The sequence below is a fragment of the Anabrus simplex genome, chromosome 1 (assembly GCF_040414725.1).
Source record: "Anabrus simplex isolate iqAnaSimp1 chromosome 1, ASM4041472v1, whole genome shotgun sequence".
NCBI classification, from domain to species: Eukaryota; Metazoa; Arthropoda; class Insecta; order Orthoptera; family Tettigoniidae; genus Anabrus; species Anabrus simplex.
Window position 1 is genome coordinate 711,258,694 of NC_090265.1, and position 27,540 is coordinate 711,286,233.

The window sequence follows — 27,540 nt, forward strand, 5'->3', positions numbered from 1 at the left end:
AATTCAACGGCTCAGCGGTCCGCCGGCCCGGAAGGGAAAGTCAAATAGCAACACCTGTCAGCGGTACTTTGTACCGCCGTGGCCTCGTGAAACACTAACTCAGCGGTACAATGTACCGCTCTGGCAGCTAACGTGTTAAAAATAGAGAAATATGTATTTTTGTTTTCGGAAAATACACTTAGATGGGGGTGGGGAAGGACTGATTAAGGGATTGAATTCTATTTATGGGGATACTTATGTACATCTCAAAAACTAAAGAAGTTTTATAACAATCAAACGAGTTTTCAGACAAGAGGACTTTTTACCTCAACATGTTTTTACTTTGTCAATCATGATCATTGTATTTTAATTCCACACACTGCATCAGTATTTTTAATTTGTTTGTAAAATGTCATATTGAGCTTCTAATGAGGATGGCATTTAGATCAGGTTGAAACATGTATAGATATCGTCCCATCTAATATAGATGGTTGTTTTGTATTGAAAAGGAGGATCATATAAATACTTTTTATTTGTAAACTGACATGCATAATTCTTCTGACATTCATTACACTCAGATACTCCTATTTGACTGCCACAGATTATGTGTCTTCAGACATTCATGGCGCTCTTTACACCACCGAACGTGCTTTATTTTTTTAAATTTTTTTTTTGGGTGGGGGGGGTGTTCAAACTAAATGCAATGATATCCTTTGCTGTTGCAGATCCAACAAGAGATCTTTGACATGGAGAAAAATATGGAGTTGTTACGTAAGGCCATCATGGACAAGAGTAACCCAATGAAGGTGGCTCATACGAGACTGGAGGCTCGTACACACCGGCGAGACATCGAGCTGTGTCGAGATGAAGCACAATCTAGGTAATATAATGTTATAGTTAAAGCTTTAAAAGAACATCAGCTATCCAAATTTCAGAGCTTTGGAAAATTTTCTTTCAAATGTAATGTTGAAGTTTAATGCAAGAACAGTATTAGAACAGACATGGTTTAAAGCAAAGGCTTTTGTGAAACATAAATTTTTGCCACAGTTTGCCTTGTTTCATATAGCTTAAAACCAAAGAGACTGTATGGTGGTCTGTGAAAAGCATTTAAATAATATTCTTTTCTATTTTATATATGTTGTACCTCTTAGTCATGACAACTATTGCTTATCTCCTGAAAATGTGTCTACACTGGAAATTTTAAGACAATAATTCTTTATAATGGTCCACCTATTCAATATAAGTTCAGGCTCTCCACTAAAATCTAAATGATACAAAGTGTGTATCAGAACTATACCGAGCTAAATGGTAAACGTGCTGGCCTTTGGTCACAGGGGTCCCGGGTTTGATTCCCGCCAGGCTCGGGAATTTTATCCATAATTGGTTAATTTCGCTGGCACGGGGACTGGGTGTATGTGTCGTCTTCATCATCATTCCATCCTCATCATGACGCGCAGGTCGCCTGCGGATGTCTAATCAAAAGACCTGCATCTGGCGAGCTGAACTTGTCCTCGGACACTCCCGGCACTAAAAGCCATACGCCATTTCATATACTAACAAAAAAATCAGGGATGTTTAGTTGAGAATGATGGTGCAATTGGATTGTGGAGAAAAAATTTCTTTTCGAGACAGGGTCAGCATATAATTTTATGCAGTAGGGCCTAATAACCAAACTTATATCGATAACTTGAACGAATTATGTGACAAATACATTTCAGTTGAAAACTATGATGAAGTTTTTTTTTTAAAGGGGCCTAACAGGGGTCCTGAAAACTATACAAGCATCATTTGTGTGCACTAAAAGATAAAAAAGTTCCTTAAATTCCAGTATGTATGACTTCTACATATTGAAAGTAAACAAATAATTACTATCTACGAAGCCTGAAGTTCTCGCGCCACACAGTAACACGCAATATTGAAAGTAAACAAATAATTACTATCTACGAAACCTGAAGTTCTCACGCCACACAGTAACATGTAAGAGAGATAGTATCTACAGCGAAAGGCTAAACAATGCCTGATTGAGTAGGAGGATCTTTTTAAAATGCTTGTAATAACCGAAAGGTAATATGTTGACATGATTGGCAGTTGTGAGCCCCTGTATTTTAATATTTTTGCCTCGTTTACAGTTTATTAGCAATATACCGTACATACATCACATTATAAAATAAGAATTAGGAGATACCGTGTTTCAGTCAAAATGATACTTAAGCAGAGGGTAGCCAAAAGCAGCATGACAGCTAACCTGTTAAACTGTGATATTCACATTGTTAAGATTTCCTGGATAGTGTTAGCACATTTTTGACAGATAAAGGAGAGTAGCTTTAAAGGAAATGGAATGAAACCTTGTTTTCTACACACACGTCAAACTTAATTGCTTTATTCACAGCACTTTACTTACTAATACTTTTTCAGATGAATCAAAACAAAAAATCTGTCTGTGGAGATTACAGTTTTTCTCTTCCATGTCCATAGAGCACTAAAATCAATAGTGTAGGTCAGTAACAGTTGCCATGACTCATGGGGCCGAGCTCACCATACAAATTGTGAATTGCTTGTTGTACAAAATTTACTTATTGCTCTACAGATTGGTGCAGGAGGTCCAGGTAATCGGGGACAGTATAGAATCCCTACACCGTAAGCTCCAAGAAGCCGAAGCTCAACATCAGCAGCTGCTCAAGACTCGATCCAACCTCGAGTCAGATCTGCAAGTGAAGGTCAACAGTCTGTTCATCGATCGTGAAAAGTGTCTGGGGATGAGACGTAGCTTCCCTATCACTGCCACTATCAAGTATTAGTCCTTGCTAGAGATTTATCATCATGTTAGACCATTGTAGAGTTTATTGAAAGAAATAAGTTTTACACTCTCATAGTGGTTGTAATTATCTCATAATCCTCTCATGCAGAGCTCCATATCCCTTCATATCCCTTTTAGACCAAAGGGTACAATTTTTATAAAAAATATGACTTCTATACTATATTTACTTGCATATATTTTGCTTTTTCTCGTGAAAATTCATGCTTAAAAGTCGGAGTGCGAGGTATTTGCATATAGTTAGTAAATGAAATGATGAGAATTAAAATGCTTTTTAAAATAAAGCACTTAATAAGGCACTGTATGCTTCAGAAATCCTCAATCTACAACAAAAAGGATTAAAGAAGCAACATAAGATTAAGGAATGAAAAATTATGAAAAAAATCTTAGGGCCAAGAGTTTAAAATTAATTCATTACCCTAAACCTAATAGTGAAATATATCAACGTCTTTCCAAAATCAGAGATGCGATGTGACTGTGAGGAATCCAATTTACAGGGTGTTTAAAAAGAGTGGGTCGACCCGGGAAGCTGGAAACAAGAAATGAATATGATGATTAAAAAGAATGGACTCTATCAGACATTTCTGCAATAAATTAATGGAGAAAGCCGTTATTGAAACTAGGGTCACCAAATGTACTAGATCAGAAAGAAATCAAAATTATAGTCCAAATACAGGGATTTTAGGAAGAAGACCGGAATCCAACATGAGGTAAATGATGGGAGGAACGGAAACTTACACAGTGCTTAAGAATGAAGAACTACAGGGCAAGAAGGGAGCTGAAATAAAGTAAATTCAGTGTGGCCATTCCACATTAAGAAAACAGTATTGCTCTTACGGAACTACAAGGAGCAAACCCAGCCCCTCTTCGAATTCCTCCGCGTGATTAAGGAATATTATAATATACTTTATATTGTATTATGAAAGAAAGGAAAAAGGAGGAGGTACACGCCCGTGCATTAAAATAACTACTTAAGATTTTTCATAAATACATTCGCAGGGAGGAAGCACAATGGCAGGAACAGCCATCGTTTTGTTCCCTCCCTTCATTTTTCTTCCTATGTCGCTCTGGTACATGTAACGCATAATCCATTACTCTGTGAATTGCTGGCAGCTTACCACTGCTGTAGATAAGTCTATTTTTATGATGTGTATGGTTTTTTAGTTGTTATATTAGTGTGTACTTATCTTAAACTTAAATACTGATTGTCAAATATATATGCTGCAGTTTTCCCATTATGCTGTGAATACCAAAATAAGCCCCCAGTCTCCTTGAGTTCATGAAAATAATTTTCAGCTTAGTTTCCTCCCATGTTTATCTTGATCTTAAATATTGATTTTCACAAATTTACGTGCAGACATCTTCCCATGATGCTGCTGAGCAGAGCCGTTCAAAATGGCAACAATGTTGTCATAAGAGCAATACTGTTTTCTTAACATGGAATGATTTATAGGTGACACATTCGCAAAGAAGGAGGAGGAGGAAGCCTCACCACTTTGTATAACAGATTACATTTTATTACGTTCCATAACATATTACTCAACTTGCATAAAAGTATTAAAGTTTGTGGGATTCCATTCGTAGCCAAAACACTTCCCTACCATTCCTGCTTCCTCTTCATGAATCGGGCTATCCATCCAGGCTCGCCTTCAGTTCTGTATGGCTAATATCCTGCTTTGCTGCTATTTCACCGCGTTTGAATTAATAGCATTTTATGTGAATTACCATTTGCATCATCATGTTAACATTTCACGTACAGCACTGAACCAGTTCATTTTCAACCTCACGAAACTTTCCTCTTTTCGGACCTTCTATGCTTTTCTTAATTTGTTGTTGTTTTCAAGAGCAACTTTCTGTTTTTGCAAGTAGCGTACATTAAATTCTCAATTTGCAAATTGATTAGTATGTTTCTCCACATGATGAATCGCTTGAATTTTAAAACTTGTCATATAACTTTAGCACTTATCCATAACTCACTTATAAGCAAAATCACACTAGAAAGCAAATTACAGTATCATAATACACTGAAATCAATCTTATACCTTACGTCTGACACACACCTTACACTGATATATTGAAACTGCAGCCAGTTCAAGAGTGTCACATTTCATTTAGCACATTAGGCCAGAGAATATCTTAGGATTTGTAATTACCTACCTGTCTTTCACCAAAAGAGGTTAAAGAGCCGCTGTGACTATGATACAGGGAGAATTACAGGACGAAGTTCTACTTTGAACAGACACTTAACTACTCCTACCACTACTATTACTATTAATTTCCTTCACACAATATACTATAAATTGGTTGAGCGCCACTTGCTGTAATAAGCAACAAAATTCGGGGAGCATGTCTCTTATCTTAATTATTCTCAAGGCGTGAGGTGATAAACTCACACATCTGGCAATATACAGGAATATGGATCAGGACAATTGTAGGTTATGGTTGCATTTCCACAATTGAGGACTGTATTTGGAAATATAATTACTTATTATTATTGAAAGAAAACTGAATTCATGACTATAGTTTACATCACAATGAACTTACATTGCCGTACTTTAATATAATGAAAATTACCCTGTGAGATTTGTTGTTACAAAAAACTTGATCTAAATTTAAAAAGCTATAGGCATTCAGTGTGAATTAATTGTGAGATCACCACTGATTAAATTCTTCTTCATGTTATTTATGCATAACATGTCTGATGCTGTAATTACCTGATGTCTGCAAACACAGCTGTTGAACTTGATATTCCTGGAAAAACCGCCGGGTCAAAGTCGGAAGCCGTCTTGGGTTATCTCCTCTTCTGTAATATTCAGGCATGTTATCTACTCTAGTTTCACATGTTCTGATAGCTAATATAGAGACTGTTGAAATTAATACAACAGTTCTATGCGATGTTAGATGCATCTATGTTTGATTCAATTCTCGAACAAAGTTTGCGAATTTCATAGTAGAATTCAAAAAAAAATTTGAAGTACACTGACAACTGTTAACTGCATATATTGGTTAAATTCTCTCTCTCTCTCTCTCTCTCTCTCTATATATATATATATATATATATATATATATATATATACTACCTATACCTCTACAGACCATGGCACCAAGTCCCTGGTGAATCTACTGAAATAAACTGGTATCTATCTGTCTATCTATCTATCTATCTCAGAATTAGATGTTGCTGCTTCTCCATGAGATCACACAGATCAGAACAATCCTCTTAGATCAGGCCAGACCTCTTAGACCACTTCGACTGGACAACTATCCTTACATCGGCAAATATAAACTCTTGATGACCACACAGATCCCTTATACCTGGTCATCCCTTCCACAGCAACACATGGTAGCTAGTGAATACAGACACTCGATCAAAACCACGTGGCCACACAATTTACAAAATCAGTCATGTGTCTAACTAGCTTCCCCACATGTACAAACGGTTACCACCTAGACGTGTCAGCAAAAAATTTGCTTGCCTAGTACCACCTCGGTTAAACATAGCCTTGGTTGCAAAATATCATGCTAACTCATCTGCCTACAGTTACTAGTTAAAGTATGACTTTTTCAATTCAACAAATCTCACTTATTTATATACAGAATAATTACAAACAATATTCCCTTATCCAATGATTAAATTACATAATATACGTGATACCTAATTACATTACAGTCTAAATGTTGGAAATCAGAATATAAAATCTAATAAATCGGGTCAATTAATGATAATTGTACCGGGCGGTACACCTCTACGACGCAAGTTCAAATCTTGCGCCAATTGAAACTTCTCTATAGGAGAAACCCTGAACTGTAACAACTGAATTAACTCTCCTGTTTATCAGAAGATGTCTCTAGGTGTTTTTGATTTGCTTTTGTTGATCAAGAAGTGTGGACATTCTCTAACAGATGTCTCTACTAAAAACTATGATTGTGCACTCTGGTGCGAAGGAATGAACTTTCTTGGAGAAATTTTGTATTCATAAGTCTTGTCTTTACTAAATTTTGTTCTTTTATTTGAGGGTTGGCAATATTAAGCTTCCTTTCCGCCTGTTTTGAATTTAACCAATCCTAAATTTCTGTAATTAATTTCCAACCAATAAGGTGTTTCTTCATCGCCTTGTGTATAAATTTTTGATGTTAGCCAATAAAACTTTTGTGGGCGGGTCCTCATCATTCATGAAAGGTCTCGAATTTTCCGTGAGGGTATAAAAACTGCTGATTTTCTTGTCTCCGGGCCACTCGTATAACACCTAACTCAGTGTGTGAATATGTAACAGGGGGCGGGAAGCGCCTCTTTCTTCAGGCAGCAGCTCTTCAACAAGGTAATGGCTCTTTAACATCTTTATTTCTCGCTAGCTCAGCAGTTTAACTTGCGGGGAAGGTTCGAAACTATTAATATTGCACCATCCTGAGGGGGTTTCATTCTTGCACCATATTGGGCGACCTATCAATTGCTCCGGCTATATTTCCCCTCAATCATCCATCGCTTCTACAGATCATTAAATGGATGAATGCATATAATAAAAATGATGCTATGTGTCGGTAGCTATGCTCGCTTCTAATATTCATTGTATAAACAGTTACCGCATCATAAAGTTTAAGCGATACCATCATCTTCATTTTTCCTATCATATTTATTGATATGATATTCCTTTAGTTGCCACGCGACACCTCTCAGGGATAATTAAATTGCATCTGTGAACCGTACTGTTTTTACGTGAGATCAACTGTGACACCACGCTTCCTTCTCAATAAATAACCATCGATATCATTCGTCCTCCAGTATCAATTTCAAGTTTTCCAAGTCCAATCATTTGAAGAAAATAAAATAAATAAAATATATTTTTTTTAATGAATTAATTCAAAATCATTTATATCCTACTGATATCAGCCTATCTCCTAAACTAATAACATCTAAATTGGATAATCTATTATTTATTTCATGATTCTAGAATCATAAAAGAAAATCTGATAATATCTATCAACATCAATAATCTTCCTCCTCTCTAAAAAAAATAAATTGAATTAATCTATCTTGGATCTGATTCAAATATTCTTCTTGCATCAATTATGCGCATCACAAAAATAAAAGATAAATTCTCTTAATTATATAAATTGAAAGTACATATTCTAACTATTGAAGACGTAGTACAACTTTTTTGGGTTAAAAATAAATCTAAGTCCCTAAGTCTAAGAAATCTTCGTAATAAACATGTTAAATCTAAGTCCATCAGTTCTTGTTTCTTTCTTTAAAAAAAATTAAAAAATGCTTCTTTTCATCATTATCAAATTGATATCCTGTCAATATCACGCGTATCTTCTGATGTTATAACGTTAGCAATCGCAAATAAGTTCCAAATATATTGCACCATCCTGAGGGGTGGTTTCATCCTTGCACCATATTGGGCGACCGTTTTTAATATGTGCGTCTCATTGGATGACCTAACAATTGCTCCGGCTATTTTCCCCACAATCATCCATCACTCTTATAGATCATTAAATGGATGAATGCATAATAAATTTGATGCTAAGTGTCGTTGGCTAAGTTCGCTTTAAATATTCATCGTATAAACAGTTATCGCTTCATAGAATTTTAGCGATGTCGTAACCTTCAATTCTCCTATCAGAATATTTGATATGGTAATCCTAACATTGCCTCGCGACACCTCTCAGGGATAACTAAATTGCTTCTACGAACCATACTATTTTAACGTGAGGTCAACTGAGGCACCACATTTCCACTTCAATAAATTATTATCGATACCATTCATCATCCTGAATCAATATTAGGTTTTTCAAGTTCAATCATCCGAATATAAGTGAAGAAAATAAATAAAATATTTTTTTATGGATTATTTCAAAATTACTTAAATCCTAATAATATTAGCCTATCTCCTAAAATAATAACCTCTAAATTAAAAAATCTATATTTTATTTCTTGATTCCGGAATCACAAAAGAAAATCTACTATTAATTATCATCATCAATTATCTTCTTCTTCTCCAATCGAGAAAAATTTTTAGGTTGAAAATAAATCTAAGTCCCTAATCCTAATTAAACTTCATAAAAGAACTGTATTGTTTAAGTCCGTCAGTTCTTGTTTCTTTTATTTAAAAAATGCTTATTTTCATCATTATCACTTCAACATTCTGTCACAATTCACTTAATTCGATGTTATAACGTTAGCAATCACAAGTAAGTTCCAAATATTTCGGCCCAAAAATGGCTATTTCAAATATATATTGTTCTTAAAATGAAAAATATTGGTCTCCTCGACCATATCATTTGATTAAAATATTCAAATAACACCTTAAATAAATGTAGGTATCGTTCAAAGTCTAATTATAATCGTAGTTCATATAGAAATTATACCAAACATGTTTTATGGTTTAGCAATAATTAATCAGGTATCACTAATTCCGTAGGAATGCATTTGGTGACCTATTTTATTTAATTGCGGTAGAGATTTTAAATTATGGGATTGTTCTATGAATTAAATTTATTCTTGACAACAAACTTCCAATAATATTCAGTACAACGTTGATATATACTATCTATGAAGACAACAAGTTTCCCTTCATTTATTTCCTACTTGGATATTTCTTTCGAAGACAGTGTATGGTAACCCAAATATACGAAATATGCGATGTATTTATTTGTACGCGTGTACCATTAACCCAATATATACCTCTCATTACCATTTTATTATTTTGCCGCAAATGGTAATCATCACCATCGGCCCATAATACGTCGTATTTACCGCCAAAACTATCCATAAATACATCTATCTTTCCATCTATCAATATTAATTACCATAATGTATCATAGTTCAATCTCATAAACATATCACGACGAATAATTACTCACAATTCCACATTAATATGCTACTCAAATCATAAATTCTCTATGTAAACATTTATCATCACCAACATGACGGCAAATCATTTCAACATCACATTACTTTACTACAATGGTACTCTTTTGGGTTAGAATTCATATATTATACGCGTAAACACGCTAGCCTAAAAATGAAATGCATATATAAATCAAATAAGTTAATATGTACTCACATTTCATTGCGTCGTATCAGGAATCACATATAGGTTATTCGTAAATCAACTATCTTCTTCAAGAATATAAAATTAGGGTTACGTCACTTTAAATACGATGTTTTTGTCCCATAATGGTTAGAAATTACATTCCAAATCTCTCCTTGCTTAGCTTTAAGCATTCCTATATTATGGCTTAGATTGTAAAATCTGGAAGAAGTACCTATTCCTCTATTAATAATAATAATTCAACATGGACAATCTCATTGCGAAGATGGTAACGACTGTGATTTTATCACGAAGAACTAGGTAAAACAACGTACCAAATATTCACTTTAACTACCACTACTAAATTTACTGCATATCAATTTCAAGAAAATAAAATAACTCTTTGGAACTTATCTTGTGATCACTGACGTTAGATGATCGGCTTTGGCCTCGATGTTGTCATCTAGGGATTGCGTCGTACGGCTCCATCCTCTGCTACGTCACCATCAGGTTGTAGTTTCGGGACTCGGGATAGCAGAAACAGCTGGGCGGTTTCCGTCAGACAGCCGGCTCCATCTTCGGTTTAGCCTCTCATCATGTTGTTGCAGTCAATCATAAAAGAAAGAAACATTTCCAAATCGTGAGTTAATTTCACATCCATACTCTCAGGAATGAATATCAGGTTTGTATCTAAGATCAGGTTTTTTTAGGACAGTAATTCAAGATTAATTCTTAGTAGCAATTTAACAGTTAAAATATTTCGAGTTATCTCTGTCAAATTTTCTTTTGTTCGGCTAATCAACCTATACTGCGTAATATTCAACTTGGTTCCTCGTACGGTCTCGAGCATATACTCCGACTACAGTTCGGGTATTTTCTAATTCGCTCTTCACGATATTCCTTCTTTTATATTTGATTTCCAAATATTCTCTCGCTTCGCAGGTTCTCCAGCCGGTAACTTCTACAATATCTCCCTTCTATTCACACGAAGATTGGCTTTCTTCTCGAGGATAAATTCACTTCGATTTACGTAACGGATTTTTTTTATATTCTTCAGCTACTACTTCTTGTTTTAACAATGTTGAAAACCTTCTATTATTTTATCACGGCCGCATGGATCCTTGATAACTTTCCGTCTCGGTCCGTGATCTAGGCATCTTTAATTCATCAAATAAATATCTTTGCCGTCACGTGCATGGCCCTCTTGAATATATACACGTTCGTAAAATGTATACACTTCGAAATCACGGCCTATTTTACTTAATATATGCATTCCTTTCTGACGTATAGCCCAATTACGTAATCTTCGCGATCATTACCGTGCATGGCAAACTTATAATTTCGTATGACGACCTTTATTCTGATATCAGGACGATGAAAACGGTACATTTATCCTCCTGCCATAGATAAATAAATATGCTGCTCGCAGTATATTTATTTCAATTTTTGTTGTTCTAAACTGATGTAGCTTTTCATCGGCCTGATTTCGCTCATTTATATCATATGTTTCGGATTTTAGTTAGTACTCTATTCTTGATCTTCTTTATAATATGGTTTCATGTTTGACGCGTTGTATACGTTTTGATATGTCCCATCTAGGCTTTCTATCATATAGGCGTTGTTTCCAAAAACCTTCTTTACCACATGTGGACCATCATATAAATGAACGAATTTGGCGAATATTCTTTCTGAAACGTTAGAGATTGGTACTTTCTTTATCATTACCAGGTCATCAACCCGGAATGGTGGGTGGAATTTCTTATTTCGGACTCTTCTTCGGCGTTTGTTTGCCTGTTCTTCTAATTTGGCACTTACTATTTGATTAATCTCTTCGCAAGTAGGTTTTGGTTCTTCGTCTTTTCCTATAATTTCATCCCATGGTCGAGCTGGTCGTTCGTTCAAATGTACGAGTCGCGGTATCTGGCTCGTTGATTCATGGACAGTGTCGTTCATACATGCCTCGATTATTTTTATTACTTCAATCCATTTCCAATGACTTTGGGAGCAATATATCCTACAATATTTAGAGATTTCTCGCATGCATCGCTCCACTGGATTGGCTGACGGGTGTCTTACTGAACAATAGACATGTTTAATTCCTAAAATTTGCATTGCATCCTGGAATTCACCCGATGTAAATTGTGTTCCTCTATCGGTCAAGATTTTTTCGGTTTTCCCATCTGAGGTATAACGTTTTTGTTTATAGCTCTCAATATTTGCTTTGTTGTTGCTCTCTGTATAGGCTGTAGGACTGTGAATTTTGAGAAAATGTCCATCGTAACAACTATGTACCTATTTCCTTTAACAGCTGTTGGTAATCTTCCATATAGATCTGTTGCAAAGATCTCACGAGGAGCTGTTGGTATTATAGCAATTGGTTCCTGCTTGGTAAGGAAAGGGCTATATTTCGTCCTTTGGCATGTATCACAGGTCTCGATCACATCTCTAATTGGTTGTCTCATTCCTGTCCATGTAAATCTTTCCATTATCGTCCTCACCACCTTTTCTATTCCCCCATGTCCAATTATCCTATGGGAATGCCAAATTATCCCTTTCTGCAAAGATTTGGGTACTACTATTTTGGTCCTTTTCAAATCCTTTCCGACATATTGCTTCAATATTTCATGTTCCATTATATATTTACCAACTCTGTTACTTTCCCTGTCGTCATCGAAATTACTTTGTTCAATCCTTGTTATTTCTAGCATTAATTTCTCATCTGCTCTTTGCCATGCCGAAATATCCCTTAGTTTTTCTAAAAATTCCTCGTCCTGTCTTATTAATTCAATCTGATTTATAGTTTCTTCTTTTGCCACAGGATTTCTGCTTAATGCATCAGCGAGGATATTGTCTTTCCCGCTACAATGCTCAATTCTGATATTAAACTGTTGGGCGAAAAAAATCCATTGTGTGACTCTTTCACTTAGCATCGCTGCCTTAAGACCGAATTCCAAAGCTTTGTGGTCTGTACGGATAGTAACTGGGAATCCATATACAATCTTTTTCCACTGTTGCAGAGCATAAATAATTGCTAGTAACTCCTGCTCAGTTGTTGTATAATTTACTTCATGGCTGCGTAACTTTCGGCTTGCAAATGCCAAGTATACTCGATCCTCATCATTTTCTGGTGCCTCTTGGTATAAATATGCACCTATACCGACATTTGATGCATCCGTTTGTATGATAAATTCTCTAGTATAATCCGGATATCCTAATTTGATACTATTTGCCATTAATCTTTTCATTGCCAAGAAAGCTTCTTCTGTTTGAGTATTCCATTTCCATTTGTTGTTTAATTTTAATAAATCTTGCAATGGCGCTGCGATTTCTGTATACCCTCTACAGTGATTTGCAAAGAACTGGGTCATCCCCAAAAATTGTCTAACTTGCTTTATTCGCGTTGGCCTAGGAAATTCGCAAATTGCTTGAATTTTAACTGGATTAGGTTTCACCCCGTTTCCGTCAATTACATGTCCGACAAATAATATCTCATTTTGACAAAATTTTGATTTGGCCAGGTTAATTTTGAATCCTGTAGTCTCCAAATTATCTAATAATTGCTTCAGCTTACTACAATGTTCGTCAAATGTCTCTGTTGCAAAAACCATGTCATCCACGTAACATGTCACATACTCTTTCACGTCAGGTAGCAAGTTCCTATCTAATGCCCTTATTAATACGGCACAACTGTTCTTTAATCCAAAAGGCAACCTACAATAAGCATATGTTTGGTTGTCAAACATAAATCCGGTTAGAAGTCTAGATTTTTCTTCTAAAAGTATATGATGAAACGAAGATGTAAAGTCTAAACTTGAAAAATATTTCTTGCCCTTAAATTTCTTTATTATCTCCTTAATTTTTGGAACCTGGTTATATTTTGGTATTAATTTTTCATTTAACTTTCTACAATCAAGGCAAATTCTTAGTTTTCCGTTACTTTTCTTTACAATGACTAATGGATTCAAATAAGGTGTAATAGTCTTTATGATTATACCATCAGCTATCATCTCTTGGATGATCTTTCTCACTTCCTGGAAATATTTTTCAGGTATGTCATATAACCTTCCTTTGTATGGTGTCCAGTCATTTACGATGATTTTATATTTAAAATTCGGAATCTTTCCCGGTTTATCCTTAAATATTCCTGAATACTTTTCTATTATCGAATATAATTTCTGTTTCTCTTTAGGACTCAATTTCGTTTCTGCGATCTTTCTCCAAATGTCTGACTCTTCTTTTTCTTCATCTTTTATGAAAATCTTCTCCAAGCTATGTATAATTTCTTCCATTTCCTCAGTCTCATTTAACGGTATTTCCTCTTCCATTAACTTTTCAGTTTCAATAGCTTCAAATTTCATATGCTCCGTGTTTTCTGCCTTTCCCTCTAACTTTATCCTTTCCTTAATTATCTTTCCACTTTCCTTAACGATTGGGAATCTTACTTCCTGATTTTTCAAGTCTATTATCATCTCCGTTGTTATTATAAAATCCACCCCAAGAATCACATTATACTTAATTTTGTTCATAATTATGAATGGGTGCTCAAATATAAATCTACCAATCCTGACATTTAAATAAGTTTGTATTTTACATTCAACAGATTTATCTGGTATAATCCCTCTTATTTTCATTTGTGCAACTGGTATAATTGGCAATTTTCCTTCTTGATTTACCTCAACAAATAACGCTTTTGATATAACACTTATACTCGCCCCTGAATCAACCAAACAATGTGTTTTCAGGCCATTTATTCGTGCGGTAATAATGGGTAAGTACGATTTATTTTCTTTGTGAATTTCTTGTGACTCATCTAGTAAGTCATCCGGATCGATATCCCAAGCCTCAATTTGTAGTACATACCAACTTTTAATTTTTTTACTCAATTTTTCCAAAATATTATCTTTCTTATTCTCTACATCGAAATTGGCGTTTTTTTTACTCTGGGAGTCTGTTTGATATGATTGAGCTTCTGGATTCAGTTTTTGCCCTTCTCTATCTTTTCTTTTGTATTCCTGAAGCTCTAGACTCTCGGCTCCCTCTATGTCTCCATTAGTAGAGTATCTAGAAGAAAGCTGGACCAGAGTTTCGATAGAAGAATTCTGGACCAGCGGCAGCCACTGCGCATGCCCCGTGCGCTTCACTCCCTGAAGGGGCCTCTCACTTGGCAAGGCACGTGCGGGGGGCGCCTCTCGCTGTCAAGGCTACACACAAATGTGGAATGTCGCTCCTTGCGGTAGCTTACTACTGCTATGCTTAGGGTGGGTGGGCGTGATAGGTGACATCACTTGTTTTGGTGCGTAATTGAGTATCTTTTTACTGAAAGGTATTGTAAGAGCAAAACAAGTTCACTATTAACCTCACTCTTCTAGTAGAGATTAAAAAAAAGATCCTCTATTGAGTGTAATAAAAGTGCTTAGCTCAATTATCAAAAAAAAATATATTCTACCCTACTTGCCTATGTGATTACCTCTTGAAATGTTTATGTTGGTGACAGGAAAGACATTTTGACAAAAATCATCATGTTAGATTTGGTACTAAATTTATATATTTTCTTTTGCAGAGTTCTTTTTACTTGTTAGGGTGCATGTAGGAAATGTTAACTACACTTACCCAGAGGTCTTTATGTAAGAGGTAAATATTTCTTGAAAGGCAAGGTTCTGTGAGTAGATTTGCTTCTAAAAGTTACTTGGTGGAGTTTCTCTCACTGCTCAAGGTGAGACAGCTACATGTTAAATAATTGCAGCAACTGGATTTGCTTGACAAGGTTACTTGCTGCCCAAAAGGTGAACAGGATATGAGATTTTTTTTTGTAAAAAAGAATCGCTCCTCTCCTCCAGCTTTGGTCTGTTGAAGGTTAGCGAGTAACAACTCTAGCCAACTGGTTGGTGATGAGTGAAGGACAACACAAAAGTGCTTAGTTTAATTAAATAATAAAAATATTTTTCATGACTACTTACCTTTAATTATTTTTTCAACAGGATGCACATCTAGCTGTAATTCTTGACGATAGATACACGCATTGTTTACTAACCTTACATCAATAAATGTCATCTATGAAATATCATTGTACTAGGTAAAAAACAAATTTAAAAAAAAAACTCGGATAAAGTCTGAAATCAGAGGTTGATTAAGACATTCCGTTGTTACGAACGCGATAGTATGAATTTTTACATACGGAATAAAACAAAAACATCTCGCCATTTTTGTTGGATACGTCGGCAACTGTGTATACTCATCGAGGTCAAACAGCTCATACATGAGAGTGTCATGTCTGTGATTTCTTATTATCTTTGTCCAAGATGGCTAACACAAAAAAATGCATTATGATCTCTGAACTAATAAATTAGTTAGGCAAACACATGATGTGTATCTCATCAAAAATTATATCGAATATATATGTTTAGCACGGAAGATGAAATAATAAATCGTCTAATGAATCGGTTAGGGGTGCGTGAATTCACCGCAAAGAACAACAGCAAAGAACTTCAGTGAACAAAGACATCAAACACGACAGTGTTTTAACAAAACAAAAGAACGTGCTGCCACGTAGCTGAAATATTGGTTGAAAAACTGTAAAGCATGGTTTCTTTTTAAATAAAATATTACGAATTATGTCTTAATCAACCTCTGAATTGAGACAGTGTGTGAGTGAAAGCTATAATTTGTCACACCTACACAGGTTGGTGATTTGAGGATAGAAAAATAAAATCTGGTAAAGGATTCAAGGTTATAGCATTTGGATGGTGTAAAAACAAAAAAAAATATGTGTATGCATATATAGGTTAGGATGAATTATTCAAGCAACTCGAATAATAAGTGGAACATCACACTGTTTTATTTACCTGTTAGTTCAAAATACATGATTAAATTCTTTCTTACATGCTTCACAGTCTTTAATCATTGGAATCGCTCCGTCAAAACCATCAACCTCGTCTTGTCCTCTGTAGCAATAATGTCTGACACACGGGCTGCAAACTGCTATTTCCAGTTTTGCTTTTACATAGTAGGGTAGTTTCTCCCATGCTTCATCTAAATCTTTAGCGGCATATGTTGAGAGAAACCCAGATGGTAAATAGCGAATTAGATGTTGTGGCATTCGAAGTAAACTGCCATGTGTATAGTATGATGTAATAGCCTCACTTACTAATGAGAAATATATTGTACGTAAAGGATCAGGTTTAATACTTGGTGTACAAAGTTCACATTTACACTGGATGTTACGGTTTCTCTTCTCACCAAACTCATTCTTTACTTGTCGCTCCATGACTGATGACACGCACACACTGTTGCCAACAAAGACAATACCTTAATATTTATTCACACACTTTTTTAAATAGTGTGCTACAGTTTACGTTACGTCACACTGACATGGTGTATACTCCAGTTAGCTTTAAAGTACACTTCTCTTAGCAGTTACCTAGTGTTAAAATAGCGAACTAGAGAGAATAATTTTATGATTGCCAACGAGGAGGATCGAACTTGTACTCATCTAGATGTGAGCGAATTCACTTGCTTTATATAAAAATTTTAATGCTAGGTGTAAGATAATCTCACATTATATTACCAGACGCAACTTTATTGTGTGTAAAATTATTATTTTGTAGACATATGTTTGAAGCAGAACATTCCTTTGTAGTGTATATCTATCCCGGATGTTTTCTGCAAGCAGCTTTCGCATAAACCGGTTAACGCCTTACTTCTTTCGCGGTCATTGCTGGTCATGGTCGTGCTTTGACCACGGTTTCATCAAGGCTACAAAAAAAGAGGATGCGTGAACTCAAGTGCGGATCGCTACGCAGCTTACTAGCAGATGTTGTATCCAGGCAGGTTTTTTGAAACTAGTTGTTTTTTTTTTCAAATTACATATCACCGTTAGAACAGGTATATATACTGCGATCGCTTGCTGTAGGTACGTTACAGTTTCAAACTGCCTTCGAAATGCCGTCCGTCCAAGAAACTCTCTTTGAAAAGCTTCTCGCGCTGCGGGAAATAGTTAGATTAATGGAAATGTGTGAGATAAATAATATAGTAGAAGTACAGGGCTCATTTGAAAGAGCGATCGTTAACAGAATTCGGCATATGACTAACGAAGAGTTTCGGCTTCTCGTTAGGCTGCATACACGTATTTTGTTACGGCGCGAAAGCCCGAACTTCAATATATTATTTATCCACAAATTTAGTTTCTTTTCGTGCAACGCGATGTTAGCAGAACTAAGAGAGCTAATGGACGATCACGGAAGTGATGGCGATATTTTTGGTGAGTTTTAACTTTTTTCTAAATTTCAAGACTTCGTCTATTGTCGGATTGCGAAAGATTTTAATCTTACATTAACTTTTTCTTTCTATATAGGAGAAGATTAAGAAGTGATCCTGGAGGAGGAGGAGAATTTAATTTATTTGAACTGTTATAGGTGAGTGCAAAAATATATTTTATTTATCTTGCTTTCTTTTCTGCTCTTAGGAAGATAAACTAATTAAATATAATTTTTTTTACGTCGCACTAACACAGATACGTAAAGGAGTAGGAAAAAGGTTGGAATTTAATATTAAAAAAATTACAAGAGGTTATCTTTAGTTAAATTTTGTTTATTATATTTTATTAAGATACATGTTACACAAATGTTTCGAATTAATTATGCAGAGTTGAGGTGGAAATATCTTCTTGCTTGAGGTAATGTCCAACGTTGTCATCAACAAAACAAACAGCACAGTTTCTTGGGCAAGGGAAGTCTGCAACAATAGAGAGAGGACACTATAAGATGGTAAATCTATCAGACATTAGAGTAAAAAATTAAAAATATATTATACTAGCGTACTTACTATTGATTTTTTTTAGAATACATATTCCTTCGGAATCCATGAATTATGCGTGGCGTCGAATCCTAGCCACGATACGAAAACTTTGTCGTTCTTTCTTTTTTAAATTTTATCAATGAGGTATATTTTAGGATGTTTTGTCTTCTGCAGTTCTTGTTCAGAGAACGCACCAAATATTGGTTTATTTTGATAGTCGTGAAGCAAGTAAGTTCTCGGTGATGTTTCTTTTACTTTTCTTACAGTAAATAATTCATTACTCCAATTAGGAGTATAGCCCTTTGTAAAATATCGCTTAATTTTACTTATTCGTACTGTGTCACCTACTTTAAATTTTGGTGGATAAGGTGACTTCTTTTTCTTCATTTCCCGTAATTTGTACACAGTAGCAAGTTGTTGTAGATTGTTTGTGACGTCTATAGGTTTCATACCAATCGTACGATGTTTTCGATTATTATATTCATCTAATAGTTTTGGTAGCATGCGAAGCCAGTGGTATGATCCGCACGCCGAGAATTTCCTCCACATCCACTGCTTCAGTGTTCGATTGAAGCGTTCAACTACGCTTGCCTTCAAGCTGCTCCCTGTCGAATAGTGCTTAATTTTTCTTATTGTAATCCACTGTTGAAAAATCTTATTATAAAATTCTTTTCCCCTGTCAGTTTGCAGATGTTTTGGATAGCGTTTACATTTTGAATAGATGCGTTCCATATTCTCCACTACTTCGTTTCCTGTTTTTGTTTTAAGTGGAACTGCCCAGGCATACTTTGAATAAACATCAATAACAGTTAACATGTATTTATATCCACTATTAACTTTCGAAAACAGAGACATATCAACAAGATCCGCTTGATGTAAATCATCTCTCCCCCGGCTAATAACGCTCCGTCTTTCAAAATTCTTTCGCACTGGAGCGTGGAGTTCTTTCGCTATTTCTTCTCTGATATTGTTCATAAAGTATAGGTAAAAGAATTCGTTCTGTGTCGTCTATTCGTTTCTTGAATCGCAGTCGATCTATAGCCAGTTGTTGCCAGTTGCTTCTTCTGTCTTCACATCCAATTTCATAGATTACTGAAATATCCTTTGAGAATCTAACCGCTTTAAATATATTTGCGAACGGAAGTTCGTCCCACCGCGCAGTGTTCATTTATTCGATGTACCTCGACTTTCGAAGTTCTTCTTCGATTGACAAGATTTCGTTTTCGTGTGACGAATGACCAGCACTTCTAGATGCTATTAACTTTTTCAATCTCTCCACTAGACTGTTTGGATCATTCCAGTGAACTAATTCGATCTTCTTTCTTTGTTCATTTTTCCACTTGGCTACTTTTGATCCTCTTCCTGTACGTTTGTATTTGTGTACACTTACAAATTTTGGTGTGCTCCTTCCTTTTTTCACTTTTGCATCTTCTACTAATGGCTTGATAATTTTTTGAAATTTGAGCGATTTCGTGCCTCTCATTGGCTTGCCTGCGTCATACTGTTTCCTGTGCACGTTAGTGTAATTTAATATATGACTGTAAGCTGACAGATCCTTATCATCATACAACTGTGCGTCCGGATCTTTCTGAAATATTAATTCAAGGAGACCTTCAGTTAAAGGATAGTTAAAATTGTCAATTATAAGGTTGTTATCGCGAAACAGTACTTTTTTTCTCCCTAAATAGTGTTCTCCATGAACTACTCGAACCCCGAATATTCTATCAACTTTGTGTCTCAATTGTGGGTTAAGATAATTTTGCAGGAGAGTTGTAACCTTTCTGTCCAGAGTTTCTTCTTCTTCTTCTTCTTCCGATTCTTCTTCTGCCTCATCACTTATATAACTATTTAATTTTCGATTTTTCTTTGCAACTAATCCATTCGAGTTAACTGTAAGCTGCTGTAGTTTATTTAATGGTGCAGTTATTGGTTTAAATGTTTCTTCTAACTTTAGTTGGTTTAAAGCCATATCTGCTTTAAGAGAGTTATATTTTTTTTTACATCTTTTCTTAATTTTGCTAGTCTATCCTTTACACGACTTTTTTCCACTATGTTCGCCTGCATTTTTTAAACTGAAGCGTAACGTCTATTGTTTTACTCATATATAGTATATTCAAAGAGTATATGGAGCGGAAGATCGTTAGTATTCCATTGTTCTGGGTCTTTTAGGCGGAATTGAATTTCATCACCTTCCTTTACAGCAATTGGTGTACCTACTTCTAATTCGATTGGATTGTTCACGTGATTAATCATCGCATATACCAGAGAACCACGTGTACTTGTTAACGGTGTAAGTGTACCCGTGTAGGGAAGCTTATACATAAGACGACAGTTTTGTAGCATATATATTGGTGACTGATTTGACGGTAGACTGTTAATTTGAAAAAGAGCTTTTCTTGGTTTTTTGTGCAGTTCCTTTTTCATCACTTCAAACTCTTCTTTTGCAGTTGCAAACGTTTCTAAATACTGTTTGTTAACAACATCTTGCTCGTGGATAGGTGAATCAACATTTGTAATTCGTTTGTTCTTCATATTTAATTCTCCGTTAGATTCTACTGGTAGAGAATTTTTCTGAAGTTTAGATACGACAAGTTTTAACTCGTCAACTTCTCTCCGTGCAGCTGCATACTGTTCTACAAAGACTTTATTTGCAACATCTTTCTCATTTAACGGATTATGTACGTTAGTAATTCGCTTATTTTCCATACTCAAAGTACCACCCCCATCAACGTTTAGTTTCTGTTGATTGCTTATTTCATTCTTCAGTTTTTCGAGTTCTTCACGCGCTGCTGAATGTTTTTCCAGGTATGCTTTATTAATCGCATCCGTCGAATGAATAGGTTTGTCGATGTTTGTTACTCGTTTATTTTGCATATCTATCGATCCATCGTCATTCACTTGTAGTAGTCTACCTTTTGTATGCTTTTCTAAAAATAAAAGCGAAATTGCATCTTGTTCCTCTTCAGGATCTGCCACACCCGATATTCTCTTGTTGTTCATGTTGAGGATATTGTCAGTTACAGGAAGGTGATCATCCACAATATCACGTAAAAGAGAATCAACATATTCTATGCGTGCAGAAACGTCGTTAACTCGTTTCTCTAAATTTCTCTGCACATGGTTAGTGTGCGTACGCATTGTGTCAAGCGAAACTGCTTCGTTTCCATTCATCGCTGGAGCTATTCCTGTCAGCCTTTTGTTCTTAAAATCAACTGCATCCTCTTCTAGTTCACATATGTCATGTTTTTCATTTTTAAGATCTAAAATGTCACGTTGTATTTCTTCTTTATTAATACTGTCCATAACGGTTTTTAACACATAATTTTTATTACAAGCATCCTCCATGTTTATAGGATTGCCGACGTTCTTTAAACGTTTACCATGAATACTTAAGTTTCCGTCAGATGTTGATGTTACGTAATTTGTATTAACCATCATTTTTTCATCTACATATGATTTAGTAGCAATATCATGACGTGATGATGGTCGCGTTACATACACGTTACTGGTTCTGTTGTTTGATGCCATCGTGATGTTCTTTCTCTACTCAACAATTCGAAAATGAGTTCGTTAATGTATACACTCTCGTATTTATATCACATAAAATATATCGAATCCATTTCGATATCGACCTTTGCTTATTTCGCTATCCTTATCGATAACGAGAAAGCTGAATTTCGACTGTGACCAACAACGATAACATAAATCAGTGAACTGGTTGTAACTCATATCGGTGTTCACGTGATCGTCGTAGACATGCCGAAGATTTCTTGCATCTTGTTTAAACAGAATAATGAAATTAGCGTTGTCTCTAATAAGTTGTTTGGGAATGCAGGAATAGGTCTGACATAAGTAAAAAACATCCACGATATGGTGTCGACCTCTACTAAAGTAGTCTTTCATGTGCTGCTGTTTGTCGCTTGCTACATCGTCAAAAATAAACACGGAATTTCTTTGAGCTTTTTCTGGCGGTATTACTTGCTCACGATCAGAGTAAAACTCGCATTTTATTTCTTTAATAGATTTTAAAAGCTTCTCTAGCTCAATATATTTCTTCTGCGACAATGATTTTGAGTAAACATACACATTCTCAAAACGTAACCCGTTCGGTTGCAATAACAAATTAATCATTACATTAGTCTTCCCTGCATTCGATGGTCCGCATATGAGACAGCGTATTGTGTCCGGCAACAGTTTACTATGTTTATTTTTCTTTCCTACTGAACGTTTTGTGTCGTTCAGATTTGCAACAGGTAAAGATATCGATTGTTTTATTGTCTTCACCATCACTTTCTTTTGATGATGATAATTTTCAACGATCGAGTGCACAGTGGATTTCTTTTTTCTCAAAGTTATTGTTGATTACTAAATAAACACGAACTTTTTTTTACCTTCTGTTTTACTTATCTAGTTCCAAAATGGTTCGTGCATCACACTACACGTAGTATTAAGAAGTGCTGGAAGAGCTGTCCTGTTATAGTGATCTAATACTATGTTGCCAACTTCACAACCTCTCATATACCGACAAGAAGGCGACCATTTTCTATGTTCTGTTAACGGATCATCATCTTTATCCCACGAAAATAATTCGATTCCGCAAAAAATACATTTAACTGCGTCTAGGTATCCCGTGAAGTAAAATCCAGCTTTAGCTAAACTTAAAGGGTCTATCCACGGTACACGCCATCTAGCGAAAGTCCTTATCCGATCTACCTCAGATTTTAAATTTAACGGACGAGGAATGTACGCCATGTCGCTGTAAAATGAGGAGAGCAGAAAAATATCTCTCTTATATATATATATCTTTCTACCTTTCAGAAAAAAAAAGAAAAAAACTTACATACATTTTTAGTACTCAACAGTTGCACATCGTGTAAAAATGTAATTCGTATATAACAACACACTTGATAGCAGGAGCTCTTATTTGAGTATGCTGCGTCGAAGATGCAACGTTGTAGCAGCTCCATGTAAACGAGTAGGGAAAGGAGGAATAATAGGCAAAGTTCTTAATAAAGCTATAGATAATTTACCAGTAGAATTGCACATACCAGGTTATGAATTCTGTAGACCTGGGACAAAGTTAGAAAAACGACTTAAGCGTGGTGATCAAGGAATAATCTATTAGATAAGGCATGTAAAGAACACGATATCGCTTACGCTACATACAAAGACCAGAACAGAAGGAAAGAAGCAGATGAAATCTTAGCCTCTAAGGCTTGGTCTCGTGTAAACTCTCAGGACGCATCATTAGGAGAAAGAGCAGCTGCACTAGCAGTTACGGGTATTATGAAAGCGAAAACTAAAGTAGGTGGTGGTAGACGAAGAAGAAAATCAAAACATCGAAGAGAACGAGTAAAACCAAAAAAAAGACAACATGCTGTAAAAAAAAAAGAAAGGTGGTTTTCTTCCACTCCTTCCGATATTTGCAGCCTTGTCGGGCTTGGGCGGTCTAGCAAGTGCAGCTGCGGGCATAGCATCGGCTGTAAACAAGGCGAAAGCTGCACAGGAAGAATTAAAAGAAATGAAGCGCCACAATCGAATGCTAGAAGCGATGCGTGGGAAAGGGCTTTCTACTCGAAACAAAGGAAAGGGCATTTACTTAAATCCTCCAGCATACAAAAGATAATGGAAGGTCTGCCGAATAGAGCATTAACTAACATAGATCTGTATCGTTATGCATATCGTTTAAAAATTCCCTACTTCAGAGGTGTGTTTATGCGAGATACGTTACCGAAAATTTCTCGTAAAAATGAGAGTTGTATTTTGAATTTAGATCCGATAAGTAAATCTGGTTCGCACTGGGTTGCGTTCAGTAAACGAGGTGCGTATGTCTACTACTTCGATAGTTTTGGTAATTTACGTCCCCCTAAAGAGGTATTAGAATATTTAAGAAACTGTTACATTCGATATAATTTTCATTCTTATCAAACTTTTAATTCATCAATTTGTGGTCATCTGTGTTTACTATTTTTATACTGTATAAATAAAGCAAGACCTTAGTATTTGTGTTCAGTGTGCACGATGCCGTATGAAAGACGGATTACACTCGAGGGTAGAGGCTCGAAGATTGATGTAGTATTAGAAACTCCGATTTATTTGAATAGAGCTTCTTTCTATGAAATAGGTCTTGCCGCACTATTTACATCTAATAGTATTCGAAATGTCACTAGTAAAAATAATAAGTTTGCTATATATTTGAATGGTAAAACAATTCTTTTGAGTGTAGCAGAAGGCATTTATGAATTCGAAGATCTTGTTGCAAAAATAGAAAGTTTGCTAACTATTAAAAATGTGAAACTATTTCTGCGGGAGTACACTCCAAAACTTAGTTTTTTTATCTCGACTACTAACAACAAACCTACTATGCATTCTCCGTTTGACATTGATTTCAATGTACCGAACAGTGTTGGCACTAGCTTAGGTTATCTGTTAAATGTATATGAGAAATATGCTAACCACGAATCACAGCTGAATGAAATAGGTAACGTAATCGTTAATAGCACAAATAACCAGATTGGTATTAAAATGAAGGGAGACAAAACAACTGTACTCACATTACCGGAAGGTAGTTACACTTTTTCGGAAATAGGAGCTCTAGTTCAAGAAGCAATAATTAACAACTTTCCTATTCTCGAAGAGGAGAATGACCCTCTAGATGGAGATAGTAAACTTATTACTATTACTTACGAAAAGACCTATCTTCGCTGTAAAATGTCCTCCAACCTAGACGTAGACTTTGATGTTTCCGATTCAATTGCTGATTTGTTAGGATTTTCACGCCGAAAATATGATGCTAATAAATTACATATTTCAGGAGAGATTATTAAAATTAATAACGTGAACTCGATTCGTGTATGTTGTAATCTCGTGTTAGGTTCCGGTTCCTACCTCAACGGTAAACAAACACATTCGTTATACAATTTTAAACCGCTTGTTCCAGCAGGCTATCCTATCGTAGTTCAACCGTCAACTATAAGCTTCTTACCGGTAAACACTAGTGTTATTCAACATATATCCGTTGTACTCGAAGATCAGTTCGAAAACCCAATCGACTTACAAAATTAGGATGTAACAGTAGAGTTAATTATTCGTCCAGTAAAAATACAGTAATCATATATAACATAAAGCGTACACTTATGTACTATCATTCGAGTAAGGAACAGTTGAACAACAACATCATGGTAGTAATTTACAACAACCAGTCAAAAAACCGAGGATTAAAAGAGGAAGCAGCTAGAGTAGTAAAATATAGAGTAAAGCTAAAAAAACAATCTCATCGTGTACGCGACAAGAAAAAATTAACCACAAACAATAAAGACTTTTTACAATCGCTAGGCTACCGACTACTATAAGTTCTATTTCTCCTACAGAAACTACTTTACTCTCTTTTCGTGTGCGTAATCAAGGTAACATCACTCTCTTTTTGTGTGAATTCACTTTACAATGCTACCGACTACCCCCCTAGGATAAAGCATATAAATTCTAATTCTCTACCAAAAACTACTTTAGTCTCTTTTTGTGTACAATCACGCTAACATCAAGGAGAAATATGTTCAACGTAACGGACAAAGTTATATTTGACAACAGAGTTGCTAGGCGGGAAGTAAGGAGCTATCATCCATATGCTGGCACGAAATATGAAAACAACGATGAAATTCGAGTTCCTGTACACAACCAAGAACATATATTTTTACCCTCTGAAGCTGATGTTCACATCGAAGGTGAAATAGTTAGATCAAGCGCAGATAATACACCATCAGCTACAGCCGTTCCCGATCAAAACTTTGCAGCAAATCTCTTCGATGAAATGCGTATTGAATTGAATGGGAAAGAGATTGAAAGAACACGACGTGTAGGCACAACTAGTGCTATAAAAACTTTCGCCTCATATTCTAAAAATGAAATGTTAGCGCTGCAAAATGCAGGCTATTTTCTATCAATTTCTACACCACCAAACGAAGCTAATATTGCCCACGCAACTACAAAGCTGTTCCACGCAATTATCCCACTGAGTCTTCTTTGTGGATTATTTGAAGACTACAGGAAACCATTCATAAACTGTAAACTTGAATTTATCTTTATTCGTTCTAGAGATGACAAATGTGCACTGTTTTCAGCCAACGCGGAAGATACAGCTAAGGTCAAAGTACGAAAAATGTATATAAAGCTACCAACTCTAATACTGTCCGACGAGGAAGAAGTTAAACGCATAAAGTTAATCCAAAAAAATCCTTCTATTCCTGTAGCATTTCGATCGTGGAGTTATCACGAGTTACCTACTATTCCAAATTCAACGAAAATTAATTGGACTGTTATGACTACGTCACAAATAGAAAAACCGAGAGTTTTTATGCTTGCTTTCCAAACCGATCGTAAGAAAATTAATGTTTCTTCTTCTCTGTTCGATCACTGTAATATTCGATCCGTTGGCGTATTCTTAAATTCAAACTTTTATCCCTATGAAAAGGCTGTAGCTAATTTTAACAATGGTGACTACAGTGAATTGTATGATATGTTCATCAAGTTTCGTAATGCGTACTATCAGCTTGATGATAATCGTTCCGAACCGAACATATCACGAAGTGAATTTCACTCGCATTGTCCTATTGTTGTTGTTAATTGCATGGAACAGGTTGAATCGATAAAATCTTCTTCTGTAGATGTTCGCGTTGAAATTGAAACGAACGAACCTATTCCAGCCAACACTACTCTGCATTGCATTATTATTCATGATCGCATAATAAATTATAAACCACTAACGAATGAAGTATTTTTCTTCCAATAATCTTGCGCGAGTTTTTCTTCCTTTTTTTTTCCTTGCTAATAGTGTATATAAACGAGAGAGTGAAGATTCTCTGCTTCAGTTCTTCGATATCAAGCACACCATGAGTGCAAAACCCAGAGGAGTGATAGTTGACA

The 27,540-nt window shown here is 35.6% G+C and overlaps 1 protein-coding gene across 2 annotated transcripts in view; it reads left to right on the forward strand.

Moving 5' to 3' along the window:
• The window catches only part of LOC136872331 (tektin-3), a 63,673-nt gene extending 60,837 nt beyond the window's left edge, over window positions 1-2,836 (forward strand). For both annotated transcript variants that reach the window (XM_067146146.2, XM_067146150.2), the window contains exons 7-8: window positions 705-859; window positions 2,567-2,836. In XM_067146146.2, coding sequence (XP_067002247.1) covers window positions 705-859; window positions 2,567-2,777 — 366 coding nt within the window. In that variant the 3' untranslated portion in view covers window positions 2,778-2,836. The remainder of the gene's footprint in view (window positions 1-704; window positions 860-2,566) is intronic.
• Window positions 2,837-27,540: the final 24,704 nt, after the last annotated feature.